General features: G+C 51.4%; 1 protein-coding gene across 1 annotated transcript in view; it reads right to left on the reverse strand.

The window, feature by feature from the left end:
• Window positions 1–1,388: 1,388 nt before the first annotated feature.
• IL12RB2 (interleukin 12 receptor subunit beta 2) overlaps window positions 1,389–13,403 on the reverse strand; it is a 77,609-nt gene continuing 65,594 nt past the window's right edge. Inside the window, exons 13-15 of the mRNA XM_056814972.1 lie at window positions 4,559–4,646; window positions 4,193–4,292; window positions 1,389–2,621 (exon numbers count right to left, since the gene is read on the reverse strand). Coding sequence (XP_056670950.1) covers window positions 2,073–2,621; window positions 4,193–4,292; window positions 4,559–4,646 — 737 coding nt within the window. The 3' untranslated portion in view covers window positions 1,389–2,072. The remainder of the gene's footprint in view (window positions 2,622–4,192; window positions 4,293–4,558; window positions 4,647–13,403) is intronic.

The raw sequence follows: 13,403 nt of genomic DNA on the forward strand, positions 1-13,403 counted from the left end.
CTCTTCTCGCACGAGACGGAGCCCAGAAATGGAAAGATTCACCGTGAAGAGCCACTTCTAGGCTCATCCTCCCTCTCCCCCTCCTCCTTGCTCAAGGAGTGACCACTGTTTACCCTCGGCACCTTTCCCTGCAAGGGAGTATTTGGGGGGAGCCCCTGGATCCCTGGAGACGAGCTCAGGAGCCATATTTGTAGTGAAGCTTGGAGGCACTGAAGAACTATGTGAGAGCTTCAATACCCCCAGAGATGAGGCTCGTTTCAGAAAAAGGAATTGAGGGGCCAGAGAGCCGGTCCAACAGATGGGAGGTCCTGGGTTCCAATCCAGCCTCAGTAGGACCTCCCATCCCCTGAGCCACCTCTCCTCTGCTGCTCTCTGGTGCACAGCTGGGTGGGGCAGCCCATGGGCCGTCTCCTGGGTGACCGCAGGAAGGTGTGGCTTCTCCTCTTGACTAAACTGGTTTTCCAAACAAAAGTCCTGCTTCTAACCACCTCTGTGGAAGGCGACAGTCCACAGGGAGGGGCGAGGAGAGGGACACCCCAAGACTCCCACCCAGTGAACGGGAGCGCCATCCTTTATTTTAAATCATTTCCCATTTTTACACCCCTTCCCCACCCTGAAACCTGGTTTCTATGTTGGGGTTCCCCTCCTGGCCTTGCTGCCAGCCAGTTTCTCCTAAATCCTCCTAGGCAGCAGGAGGAAGGAAGTGACCGGCCCTCAGGACTCCCAGGACAACGCTTCCCTTCATGCAGGAGGAAATGCAGTCAGGATTGGAACCCAGAGCCTTGCTGGTTTGACTCCTGCGGGGAGCAGAGCCCACTTAGCCCTCCTCCCTGGCCGTCCCGGAGGGGCTGCTGGGAGGAGGACATGGCGCTCTCTGTAAAGCATCCCTTTGAGTCTCTTCTGCCCTCATCTCAGGCCTCCTCAGCCCTCTTCCCCCCTGACACAAGGAAAAGGCTTCAGAAATAGTGTCGGCCCATAGCCCCGGTTGCGAGCTCTGAGGACGACGCGGCCTTCGGGGTCTCCTCCGGACAGAAGGTGGCTTCTCGTCCGCCATCCTTGTCTCCAGCTGCTGCGTCTCCCTCACTGCTCCAGGCACTCGCCCCATTTGTGGTGTTCTGAACCTAGAAAATTGTTGGGTTTCTCTATCACCCAACGGATGGGTTGCCATGTTGTTTCCAGAACCGAGCAGATTTGGTCGCTTCTCCTACAGCTTTTTTAAAACCTTCCCCATCTGTCTTGGAATCAGTATTGTGTGTTGGTTCTAAGGCAGAAGAGGGGCCAGGGCTGGGCAAGGGGGATGAATTGTCTGGGGTCCCAAAGCTAGGATTTCTCCATCCGCTGAGCCAACGAGCTGCCCTCTCCTAAAACTTTTTGAGGAAGAAGTTAAATCAGGAAAAATCTTTGTTTATGAAGCCCATGGCTTTCTGGGGGTACAACAAACCCACGGTTTTCTGGGGGTATAATAAGTCCATGGCATTCTGGGGGTATAACAAGCTCATGGCTTTCTGGGGGTACAACAAGCCCACGGCATTCTGGGGGTACAACAAGCCCACGGCATTCTGGGGCTACAACAAGCCCACGGCATTCTGGGTGTACAACAAGCCCACGGCATTATGGGGCTACAATAAGCCCATGACTTTCTGGGGGTACAATAAGCCCACGACTTTCTGGGGGTACAATAAGCCCATGGCATTCTGGGGGCACAATAAGCCCATGGCATTCTGGGGGTACAACAAGCCCATGGCATTCTGGGGGTACAATAAGCCCACGGCTTTCTGGGGGTTCAATAAGCCCACGGCTTTCTGGGGGTACAACAAGCCCACGGCATTCTGGGGGTACAATAAGCCCACGTCTTTCTGGGGGTACAAAGAGAACCAGCGATCCTGCCCTGTCCCTTGAGGGACTCAGGTTCTCTCAACAACACCTGCTGGGGCTGCATCTCATGAAGATAAAGCAGGAGTCGTCCTTGGCTCCTAGAGCCAGCTGTGTGGTCTTCGGAGGGGGAGAGCCCTCGCTTTGGTGTGGCTGCTGGCCACGGCTCTCCAGGCCGGGAGACGGAGAGCAAGGCGGCGTCAGTGAGGAAGGGCCCCAGAGTCAATCTTCACTCTGTCCAGGGTCAGCTTGTCTCCACAGATGAGTGGCTGAAAAGAGCCCTTCGGGAAGATGGAGAAGGAGAGGCCCTGCAGCTCGCCGTCTTCTGGAGGCTCAGCAGCGACGGAGGGCATGTAGTCTAGGTGGGAAGGCAAGTAATCCACACTGGCGGGCACGGAGCACACTGGGATGCCGCTCCGGAGGCTGCCTGGGCCTCCTGCCTTCGGGGGTCTGGCTTCTGCCCCCCCGGAGTCCATCGCCTGGCACGGAGCCACCCCTTCTCCTCTCTCAGCCTGGCACGGCCCAGGGGTCATGGGCGGGGGGCCCCCACGTTCTGCCCCAACAGCGGGAAGCGGGTGTTGGCTCTCTGTCTTGAGGAAGTCGGGGTGTCTCGGGCCACGCACGGGGTGTGTCTCCCAGAGGGTCATGGCTGCTTTGTGGAGAACTTCTTTGATCTCAAGCGTTTCAGGTTCTTCAGAGCCGGTAAAACAGCTGCTGGAAAGATTGTCCAAATGGAACTGAACGTCCCCCTGATGGAAAGAAGGAAGTGTGTGAGAGGTGCAGACCGATCCCAAAGGGACCCCTGAGGGCTCTCTCTTCCCCATACCCCAGCCAAGCATCCCCTGGAGCAAAGCACACAAATAAAAGGGAGGGAGGGGGCTTCGGGGAGGCCCAGAGACTGAGGTCCTGTAAGAGGACGGATGAGAGAGGAACATGCAAAGGCTGTCTGTAAGAGGGAAAGAGGAGAATTTAGCTGCAAACCCTTATTCTGCCTTATCCTTACAGTTCTGGGTTCCCATCTGGCCTCAGACACTTCCCAGCTGGGCGACCCTGGCCAAGTCCCTGAACCCCCCTGCTTGGCCCCGGCCACTCTTCTGCCTTGGAGCCAAGTGAGACTGAAGGTTTATGAGTAACCAAAGGATGGCCTGGCTTCCAAATCCGTCAGTAGCATCGTGGCTGGCAAGAGAGGAAGGAGGGACATTTCCTCCTCTAGGGAGGCCCGGCTCAAAGAACTCTCTTTGACCAAGTTTTCCCTGGATATTCCCTCAGGTGAAAAGAACCCGGACTTCCCCCAGGGTGTCCTGGAAAGAACACCAGAGCAGCAGCCTGGGGCCAGGATAGTCGGGAGGAGTGGCTGGGCTCTAGTGGCTGGGCTCGGTATCCTTATCGATGATGATGATGATAATAGTAATAATAATGAGGATAATAATAATGATGATAATAATGATAATAAAATAGTAATAATAATAGCAACAATAATAGTAATAATGATGATAATAATAATGGTAATAGTAATAATGAGGATAATGATAATAATAGTAATAATCATGATAATAATAATAGTAATAATAATGACAACAACAATAATAGTAATAGTGATAGTAATGGTGATAATAATAATGGTAATAGTAATAATGAGGATAATGATAATAATAGTAATAATCATGATAATAATAATAGTAATAATAATGACAACAACAATAATAGTAATAGTGATAGTAATGGTGATAATAATAATGGTAATAGTAATAATGAGGATAATGATAATAATAGTAATAATCATGAGAATAATAATGACAACAACAATAATAGTAATAGTGATAGTAATGGTGATAATAATAATGGCAATAGTAATAATGAGGATAATGATAATAATAGTAATAATCATGATAATAATAATAGTAATAATAATGACAACAACAATAATAGTAATAGTGATAGTAATGGTGATAATAGTAATGGTAATAGTAATAATGAGGATAATGATAATAATAGTAATAATCATGATAATAATAATGACAACAACAATAATAGTAATAGTGATAGTAATGGTGATAATAATAATGGTAATAGTAATAATAATGAGGATAATGATAACATCAACAACAAGTCCTCTCGACTTCAGTCTGGTACTTGCATGCTTCTGCCCTGCCTTGAATCGCTAGGGATCTGGCTCAGAAAAGCTCCCTGTTCTCTGCTTGGCCGGGGCTGCGAGTGGGGAGAACTCGGGGGCTCATGGGTCACTCTGCAGCCCGGCCACCTCTTAGCCTCCGTCTCCCATCTGTGAGGCGAGGGGTCAGGCAGGCGAGCCGGCACTTACTTGGACGACGGAGTACTTCTTGGCCCACATGCTGTTCGCCGGGTCCGGAATCTCTTGGCCGCACCATTGGGGTTGTAGGGAAGAGAGGACGGCTGTCACCCTGCAATGAAAGCAGCCAGTTAGGAGCCCCCGCGGGGCCCCCCAGGCCTGGGGATTCCCTGGAAGGGCATGATTTGCCCTCATGAAGAGGCTCAGCAAAATGGCCGATGCTTTTGCTCGAAGACTGGCGGCTTTGTAGGAGTGGCTGGCGGAAGGCCGTTGGGCGCAGTAGCTGCACTTCCTGCCCCGCCGCAGGCCGAGTGCTGGCTTCCACCCTGTGGCCGTGCCCGGGGGTGGCCGCTGGTGCCATGAGCTGAATCCACTTACTTGGCCCGCATGCCCGGTGCAGAGAAGATCCCCACCACGATGAGAGCCGCCACGATGGGCACCACCAGGATGTTCCAGTCAGGAGCGTCTGAAAATAGGAAACTGCCTTCAGCTGCTTAGAGAGAACCATTGGAAGGTCAGACCCTTCCACTCGTGACCTCACCCCCGCCCGCCTCAGTTTCCTTCTCTGTAAAATGGGGATATAACAGCCTCCCGAGTCTGACGTGAAGATCAAGAGAGTCATCGTAAGCTCTCAGCATAGCGTCTGGCATGTGGCAGGTCCTGAATGGACTCGCGTTTCCTTTTCTTGCCCCCCAGGTCTCCTCCTGTCCCCAACACTTGGGGCATCATGCTGGGTAATGGAACTGACTCCCTCTGGGTTCTGCGCACACTATTCAAGCTGTCCCCCAAGAATGATCCAGAAGCCCCGAGAAAAGGCTGCCATCGAGCTCTGGAAAGAGCCTCGTCCTCGTGGAGGGAAGGACTCTGGAACTGGGAGCTAGGGCGCCTGGGTTCTTAAGCCGGGCTCCGGAAAGTTGGCAGGAAAAACAAACGATTTTCTGTTCACCGACGCCCGCTGAATCCTCCGACAAGCCGGCCTATTCTAGGACCCCCCGAGCCTTGGTCGGTAGGAGAATCACAGCTGACCGCTGCTGCAGAGATCTGGCAATGATCCCTCGCTCTGCAAAGACGGACTTACCAGCTCCATCAGCCATCCAGCCGGCTTCCTCCGGGTCTGCACTCGATGGCACGGCGCCGAACGGGCCCAGAGCCCCGGCGCTGACGCTGTGAGCTGCAGACCGGGGGCTCCCCTGGCTCCCGCAGCCCAGCTCCTCCCCTCGGGCAGTGAGGGAAGCAGAGGTTCACCCAGCATGGCCAGGAACACACAGAGCAGAGATGTGCCGCCCCGGCCTCGTGACTGAATCTACTGCTGAAAGTCCCCCGGAGAGAGGCGAGAGGGACCCAGGCAGCCCCAGAACACAGGGGAGAGCGGAAAGGCACCTCCTGGGTCCAGCCTCTTCTCCTCTGCTTCCTCTTCTGGGACAGTCGGACAGCCAGAGGGCTGTTTCCTTGGACCTCTCCCCAGCCCTTGCACGGCGCTCTCGGCAAAGGGGAATGAATGGGGAACCAGCGTCAAAGGCAGCCCTCCCAAATCTGCTCCGCTTCAGTGCGTCATCATTAACCCAGGAACCTTCCTGCTTCCTGGTCCTATTAGGCCAGATCAGCAGAAGTTCCACAAAATCTATTGAATGTGACAGGCCAGGCTCAATTCAAACCAACAAGTACTTATTAGGGACCCATTAAGGTGGAGGTGCTGGAAATCAATACAAGAGCAAGTCGCTGGAGCAGTTCACATTCTCCCGGGGCTATGACCTGGAAGAAGTATAAATTACACAGAGTGACAGTGACAGGACGGAGAGAGGGGGCTGTCAGGAATACCTCAGCAGGGGCGCTTTGAGGCAGGCTTCAGGTAGAGGGGGGAGGGGGAGACACTTAGGATGGGGGGGACCCCCTGGCTCAAACGCAAGGGCAGGTCGAGGGATGCCATATATCAGAAAAGCGTGGTGATGGGGTCAGGAAGTGCTGGCAGAAGAAGGATGGGAAATAAGCCTGGAAACGTGGGAGGGAGCCAGACTGGACAGGGCTTTAAGAGGGAGGTTTTCTCAGAAGAGGCACTGGGGGACCCCTGAAGGTTTCTGAATAGAGGATCATATGGTAGCTCCAACCTGGTTCTCTGAAACTGACGTCTTGCTTGAGTTCTTCCTGGCCCCTTACTACTGCCACTCTCTGCTGGTCAGGTGCCTTCTGTACTTAATAGTAGAGCCTGACAACTGGGGAAAGGGAATATGTGGCAACCCCGATGTGCCAGGCACCGTGCTAAGCAACATCTCTTCTGATCCTCATGACATCCCTGCGAAGGGTGCTAGCCCCCATTTTATAGTGGAAGAAACTGTACAATTAGCCATAGTTCACATTTCTTTGGGCTCCTGGGGGCTGGAAAAGTTTGGAGCCCATTGGTGTAACTCTTAGCCTTCAAGTTGCCAAAATGCCAGAGCAGGTTCAAGGCAGGAATGGGGTCAGGAAGGGCTGAGTTTTACTCTGTGAATAACTAACTAATCCTTGACTTAGTACTTGACAGTTTACAATTCCCTTTTAGTACACTGTCCAAATTTAGCCTCACCACCCTCTAGTGACTATGACTATCCCCACTTTACAAATAAGGAAACTGAGACCCAGAGATGCAAGATCCAGACTCGTTCAACCAATCAGGATTCCAGTCTAGGGCTTCTGGCTCTGGAGTTGGTCAGAAGATCTGGAATGAAATCCTCCCTTCAAGGCTTAACCACCTGGGCAATCTTGGTGAGTCAATAAGCATTTCTTAAATGCCCAAGTTTTCAGTCCTCTCCAGGCTCTACTCCTGAGCCTCCACACAGTCTCTTTTTCCTGGAAATGCCCTCATTCCTGGGCTTCTCCCATCAGAAGCACTTTCCCCGCCATGGCCCTTTTTTTGACTGGATGGTTCTGTCCAGGACATCCCTTTTAAGAAGAGTTTCCAAGCCAGTCATGGCTCCATTCCAGGCTCTCCCCTCCTTCCTTGCCTTGCCCCACTAGAATGTAAGCTCCCGGAGGGCAGGAACTGTCTTTCTGCTTCTGTTTGCATTCCCAGAGTTTAGGTCTGGACCTAACACACACTGAGCACTCACTTGCTGTTTGTGGACTTGACTAGAAAACCTGGAAGGCGCCTCCAGCTCTAGATATGAGATACCAGAATTCTTTGCCAGGCTACCTCTGCCTGCTTTCCAAATAAGGAGGTACCTTGGAGGGACGATCACCCTAATTAGCCTCCTAATCAAAAAACAAGAACAACTTGTTTGAAGCTTGCAGCTCATGCAAATAAAGCACCAGGCAGTGTGGACAGGGAGGCTGGAACAGCCCAAACTGATTGCATTGCTCTGATTTTATCTTGGACATGAATTATGAGCAAATGCTGGAAAAGCAACCCATTTGTTGGTAAGCTATGCAGGGAGGGAACAAAGGAGCTGATGGCTGATCCTCCAAGGGAGAAATGTCAAATCTTGACTTCACAAGAACAGAAGGAAGGAAGGAAGGAAGGAAGGAAGGAAGGAAGGAAGGAAGGAAGGAAGGAAGGAAGGAAGGAAGGAAGGAAGGAAGGAAGGAAGAAGGGAGGGAGGGAGGGAAGGAAGGAGGGAGGGAGGGAGGGAGAGAGGGAGGGAGGGAGGGAGAAGGAGGGAGGGAGGGAGGGAGAAGGAGGGAGGGAGGGAGGGAGAAAGGAAGGGAGGAAGGAAGGGAGGGAGGAGGGAAGGAGGGAAGGAAGGAAGGAAGGAAGGGAAGGAGGGAGGGAGGGAGGAGGGAAGGAGGGAAGGAAGGGAGGGAGGAGGGAAGGAGGGAAGGAAGGAAGGAAGGAAGGAAGGAAGGAAGGGAGGGAGGAGGGAAGGAGGGAAGGAAGGAAGGAAGGAAGGAAGGAAGGAAGGAAGGAAGGAAGGAGGGAGGGAGGGAGGAAGGAAGGAGGGAAGGAGGGAGGGAGGGAGGAAGGGAAGGAAGGAAGGAGGGAGGGAGGGAAGGAAGGAAGGTTTCTTTTCTGGACCGGATGGCCTCTGGGGACCTTCCAGCTCTGAAATTCTATGATCTGACTTTTTGGACCAATGTTCTGTGACCCTCCCACCCAGGATAGCATTTTGTACCCAGCAGACACCCAACTATTAATTAACATCTATAAAAAATTTGAGAGACATTTAGGGGAAAAATAGGGAACTTTCAACTTGATAAGACCTTCAATCTAGTGCTGAAAAGAGGCCTGAGAATGCACCTAGTCTGATTCTCTTCTTTTACAGATGAGGAAACTGAGGCCTGAGGAGGTAAAGTGATTTGTCCAAGGTCATACACTCATATAAGCATCAAAGATGGAATATGAAACCAAGTCCTCTGGCTCTCCACCACTGTAGATGACAACTATTAAATCATTTTCAAATTCTTTGTTGTTTACTCATGTCTGACATAAACATGGAAGCCCAATCAATGGGAGTTTTCTTGGCAAAGATATTAGAGCAATTTGCCGTTTCCTTCTTCAGCTCATTTGACGCATGAGGAAACTGAGGAAAACAGAGTGAAGTGACTAGCCCAAAGTCCCACAGCTAGGAAGTGCCTGAGATTGGATTTGAACTTGGGAAAATGAGTCTTCCTGACAAGGACGCCACCTAGCTGTCCCTCTTGCACACGTACTTCAGTGATGACTCAGGGTTGTCTGGCTGCCATCTTTTCAATGATCCTCTCCCACTGCCAATCGCCGGTGCTTTTGTCCCAACAAACGTGCCCCGAAGGTGGTGCTGCTGTTTCCCCTTTAAAGGAGGCACCTGGAGGCTGAGGACTTGGCCAGCAACACCTACTTTAGGAAGGCCTGGAGCAGGGCTCTGTCCCCACACTGCCCCTCCGGAGAGGCTGCGCCGGCCCCTCTCCAAAGAGGGCAGCATCTTCCCTCTGTTCACTCTCTCCTCTTCATCCTGGCTAGCGCTTGTTTTGTCTCTATTGGTGTGCATGTTGCCTCCCCCCCCACCCCATGAGATTGGAGTCCCCATGCGAGCAGGGCCGTCTTTGGCTCCTTCCTGCGTCCCCAGGCTCGGCATAAAGCCCGGCACCCAGTAAGTGGCGCCTAACTAACGTCTATTGAAGGGAATTATCATAGCAAGAAGAGTGTCAGGAGAGCTGATTCGCATCCTGACGCTGCATCTAAGCAGCACCAGGTTCCTGGGCCTCCTGGCTTCTGCTCTTGTCCCATCGCCCATAATACAGATCTAGGCTGCAGTCTCGGGGTGAGGAGGAGCACTGGCACACACGCTGGAGGATCTGAAAGCAGAGAGCCCGGGCCCCGCTCTGAGGGGAGCGGCACAGAGAACCTGAAGCTGGGAGCAGAGCCCACCAGCAGAAGTTTTTTAAGCTAAAAGAAAAGAAAAATGTTGGAAAATGAGCAAACAGAAAAAGAAACAGCATAGAAAGTGGCTTTGGCAACAGGGAAGACCAAAACATAAATGCAGAAGACAACAAAGTCAACAGGGCTACATCCAAAGCCTCCGAGAAAAACGGGAATTGTGGTGAATTACAAGGACCCAAAACTATCCTAAAGGGCTCAGGATAAAGATAAAGGATGTTGTCTGCCTCCAGAGAAAAAAGCGTCGGAATCTGAATCCAGACCAAAGCACATTTTTTCACTTTTCTTCTTAATTTTTTTTTTGAGTTTCTTTCTACCAGAGGGTTCGTGTAGAGGTGTTTTGCATGACTGCATGTATAGAATATGGAGTAGACTGCTTGCCATCTCGGTGGGAGTGGGGAGGGGGGGAGAGAATTCAAGACTCAAATTTAAAAAAAAGTTAGAAGTTGTTTTTGCATGTCATTGGGGGAAAGTGAATTCAACTGTCAACGAGTAAATAAATGTTTTTAAAGATACTGGACTTTCTTCAGTTTCCTATAGGCCAGCTGAAACTAGGCTCCATTCCATGCCTGTGGAAACCCTTTTTGGCCTTAACTAGCCAGAAACAGGGCAGCCCTGCCTTTCCTGCAAGCATCTTTTCCCATCCATCCCTTTCCAGCAGCCCTTCCTGGTTACCTTCCTCCATAAGAGTGTAAGTTTCCTGAGGGCAAGAATTGTCTCATTTGCACGTCAAGTCCTTTATCGATATCCATCCATCCAGCCACCCACCCATCTAAGCATTCATTCATCTCCATGGAATCTTCTATCCATCCATCCATCCATCCATCCATCCATCCATCCACCCACCCACCCATCTAAGCATTCATTCAGCTCCATGGAATCTTCTATCCATCCATCCATCCATCCATCCATCCATCCACCCACCCATCTAAGCATTCATTCAGCTCCATGGAATCTTCTATCCATCCATCCATCCATCCATCCACCCACCCATCTAAGCATTCATTCATCTCCATAGAATCTTCTATCCATCCATCCATCCATCCATCCATCCATCCATCCACCCACCCACCCATCTAAGCATTCATTCAGCTCCATAGAATCTTCTATCCATCCATCTCTCCATCCATCCACCCACCCATCTAAGCATTCATTCATCTCCATAGAATCTTCTATCCATCCATCCATCCATCCATCCATCCATCCACCCATCTAAGCATTCATTCAGCTCCATGGAATCTTCTATCCATCCATCCATCCATCCATCCATCCATCCATCCATCCATCCACCCACCCATCTAAGCATTCATTCAGCTCCATAGAATCTTCTATCCATCCATCTCTCCATCCATCCACCCACCCATCTAAGCATTCATTCATCTCCATAGAATCTTCTATCCATCCATCCATCCATCCATCCATCCATCCATCCATCCACCCACCCATCTAAGCATTCATTCAGCTCCATAGAATCTTCTATCCATCCATCTCTCCATCCATCCACCCACCCATCTAAGCATTCATTCATCTCCATAGAATCTTCTATCCATCCATCCATCCATCCATCCATCCATCCATCCATCCACCCACCCATCTAAGCATTCATTCAGCTCCATAGAATCTTCTATCCATCCATCTCTCCATCCATCCACCCACCCATCTAAGCATTCATTCATCTCCATAGAATCTTCTATCCATCCATCCATCCATCCATCCATCCACCCACCCATCTAAGCATTCATTCAGCTCCATGGAATCTTCTATCCATCCATCCATCCATCCATCCCTCTCTTTTTATCTCCATCTCTATATCTCTCTCTCATCTTTCAAAGGGGAAGACTTTTTCCACCACGGAGGCCCCATTATTTCCATCGGTGTGAAGCCATTAAACAAAATTATTTGGCTTCTCAGACAGAACAGGGTCTCCTTAGGTTTTCTGTGCACCCTGAGAAACATCAGCCGGAGGGGAGACAATCTTGAATAGATCAGCAACTTTTCTGAACCCGGCGCAGTGTTCAGGAGCAGAAGCGGAACAAGCTCCCTTTGGTTGGCAAGGACTCCTCTCCTGACTTTGAAAGCAGCCTTGCACGGCGGCACCTTGTTTGGGCGGCAGGGATGGATTCAGACGTGAATGCCTAGAACAACTCTCTCCCTTGAAGAGACGAGGAAACAGGTCCAGAGAGGTCGGGGAACTTGTACAAAGCGGCCCAGCAGCAGGATTGAATCCAGGGTCTCTGGCTCCAAAGCCAGCTCCCTTTTCATAGTTCCACACGATCCCTCGGTTCTAACCGCAGACTTTGGATTCTAGGACAATTTTTCATGATTATTGGGCAGAAGAAAATTCACTTGTGGCACATCAGCACTCATAACAACAAGAATAATAACTCACAGGTACAGGAAGAGGGTCAAGGCTGCGGGGTCAGATTTCAGGAAGAGATCTCGGAGACCTTCTAATGAACTGCTGGGGGAGGTGGGCAAGGATTCAGGCCAAGGGATGGAGAGATGAAGGCAGACTATCAAACAACCAGGGAAGCTGGGATGCTACTGGGAGAGACCTCATTTTTTTCAATGAACATTCATTTTCTTTCTTTTCTGTGCCCCCATCCCTCCATTTAAAAGCCTAAGGAAAAAATAAGACCCCTGCAAGCCAGATTTCTACATTGACCATGCATAGAAACGTGTAGGTGAGGGGCAGCTATATGGCTCAGTGGCTAGAGCCAGGGCTGGCGTCAGAAGGTTCAAGGCTCAAATCCGGCCGCAGACACTTCCTCGCTGTGTGACCCTGGGCGAGTCACTTCACTCCCACTGCCTAGCCCTCACTGCTCTTATGCCTGGAACTGATAGGTAGTATGAATTTGAGATAGAAGGTAAGGGTGGGAGTAAAACGAAATGGATGTGGGAGACACTTCCCAAGAGCCCCAGGGGGCAGGGCTGGCATGAATGCTTGTCGGATCCTGGATTCCTGGATCCGAAGGGGGAGGGACCACCAAAGCCAACTAGAAGAGGAAACAGGCTCAGCCACGCTCAGTGTAGACTCTTACTACCTCCAGGTGTCGGATTCGAACCCAGGATTTGCTAGCCTTGTACCATGCCTCTCCCCAGGCCAGCTGCTTTGGGGTTGGATTTGCACATTGATGGCATCATGGGGGGGCCTTTCCAGACCAGCCAAGGACCAGAGTCTGCTGCTCTGCAAACACTGCTCAGGGCTGTGCTAGAGCCGCCTGGGCCTCTGACGGCCTCCATGGTGACCCCACAGCAGAAGAGGGGGGTGGAGGACCCCGATGCTGCCTCTCTGGTGCCCGGGCGGAGCCGATCCCTGACTTAGCCCAGAGAGGAGGCTGATGAAGACGCCCATGAAGACGCCGATGAAGACGCCGATGAAGACGCCCATGAAGACGGCGATGAAGACGCCGATGAAGACAGCAATGAAGATGCCCATGAAGACGCCCATGAAGACGGCAATGAAGATGCCGATGAAGATGCCCATGAAGACGCCCATGAAGACGGCAATGAAGACAGCGATGAAGACGGTGATGAAGACGGTGATGAAGATGCCGACAAAGACGCCGATGAAGACGCCCATGAAGACGGCGATGAAGATGCCGACGAAGACGGCGATGAGGATGCCCATGAAGATGGCGATGAAGACGCCCATGAAGACGCCGATGAAGACTCCCATGAAGACGGCGATGAAGATGCCGACGAAGACGGTGATGAGGATGCCCATGAAGACGCCCATGAAGACGGCGATGAAGACACCCATGAAGACGCCCATGAAGACGGCGATGAAGATGCCGACGAAGACGGCGATGAGGATGCCCATGAAGATGGCGATGAAGACGCCCATGAAGACGCCCATGAAGACGGCGATGAAGACGCCCATGAAGACAGTGATGAAGA

This window comes from Monodelphis domestica, chromosome 2 (assembly GCF_027887165.1).
Source record: "Monodelphis domestica isolate mMonDom1 chromosome 2, mMonDom1.pri, whole genome shotgun sequence".
Taxonomy (NCBI): Eukaryota; Metazoa; Chordata; class Mammalia; order Didelphimorphia; family Didelphidae; genus Monodelphis; species Monodelphis domestica.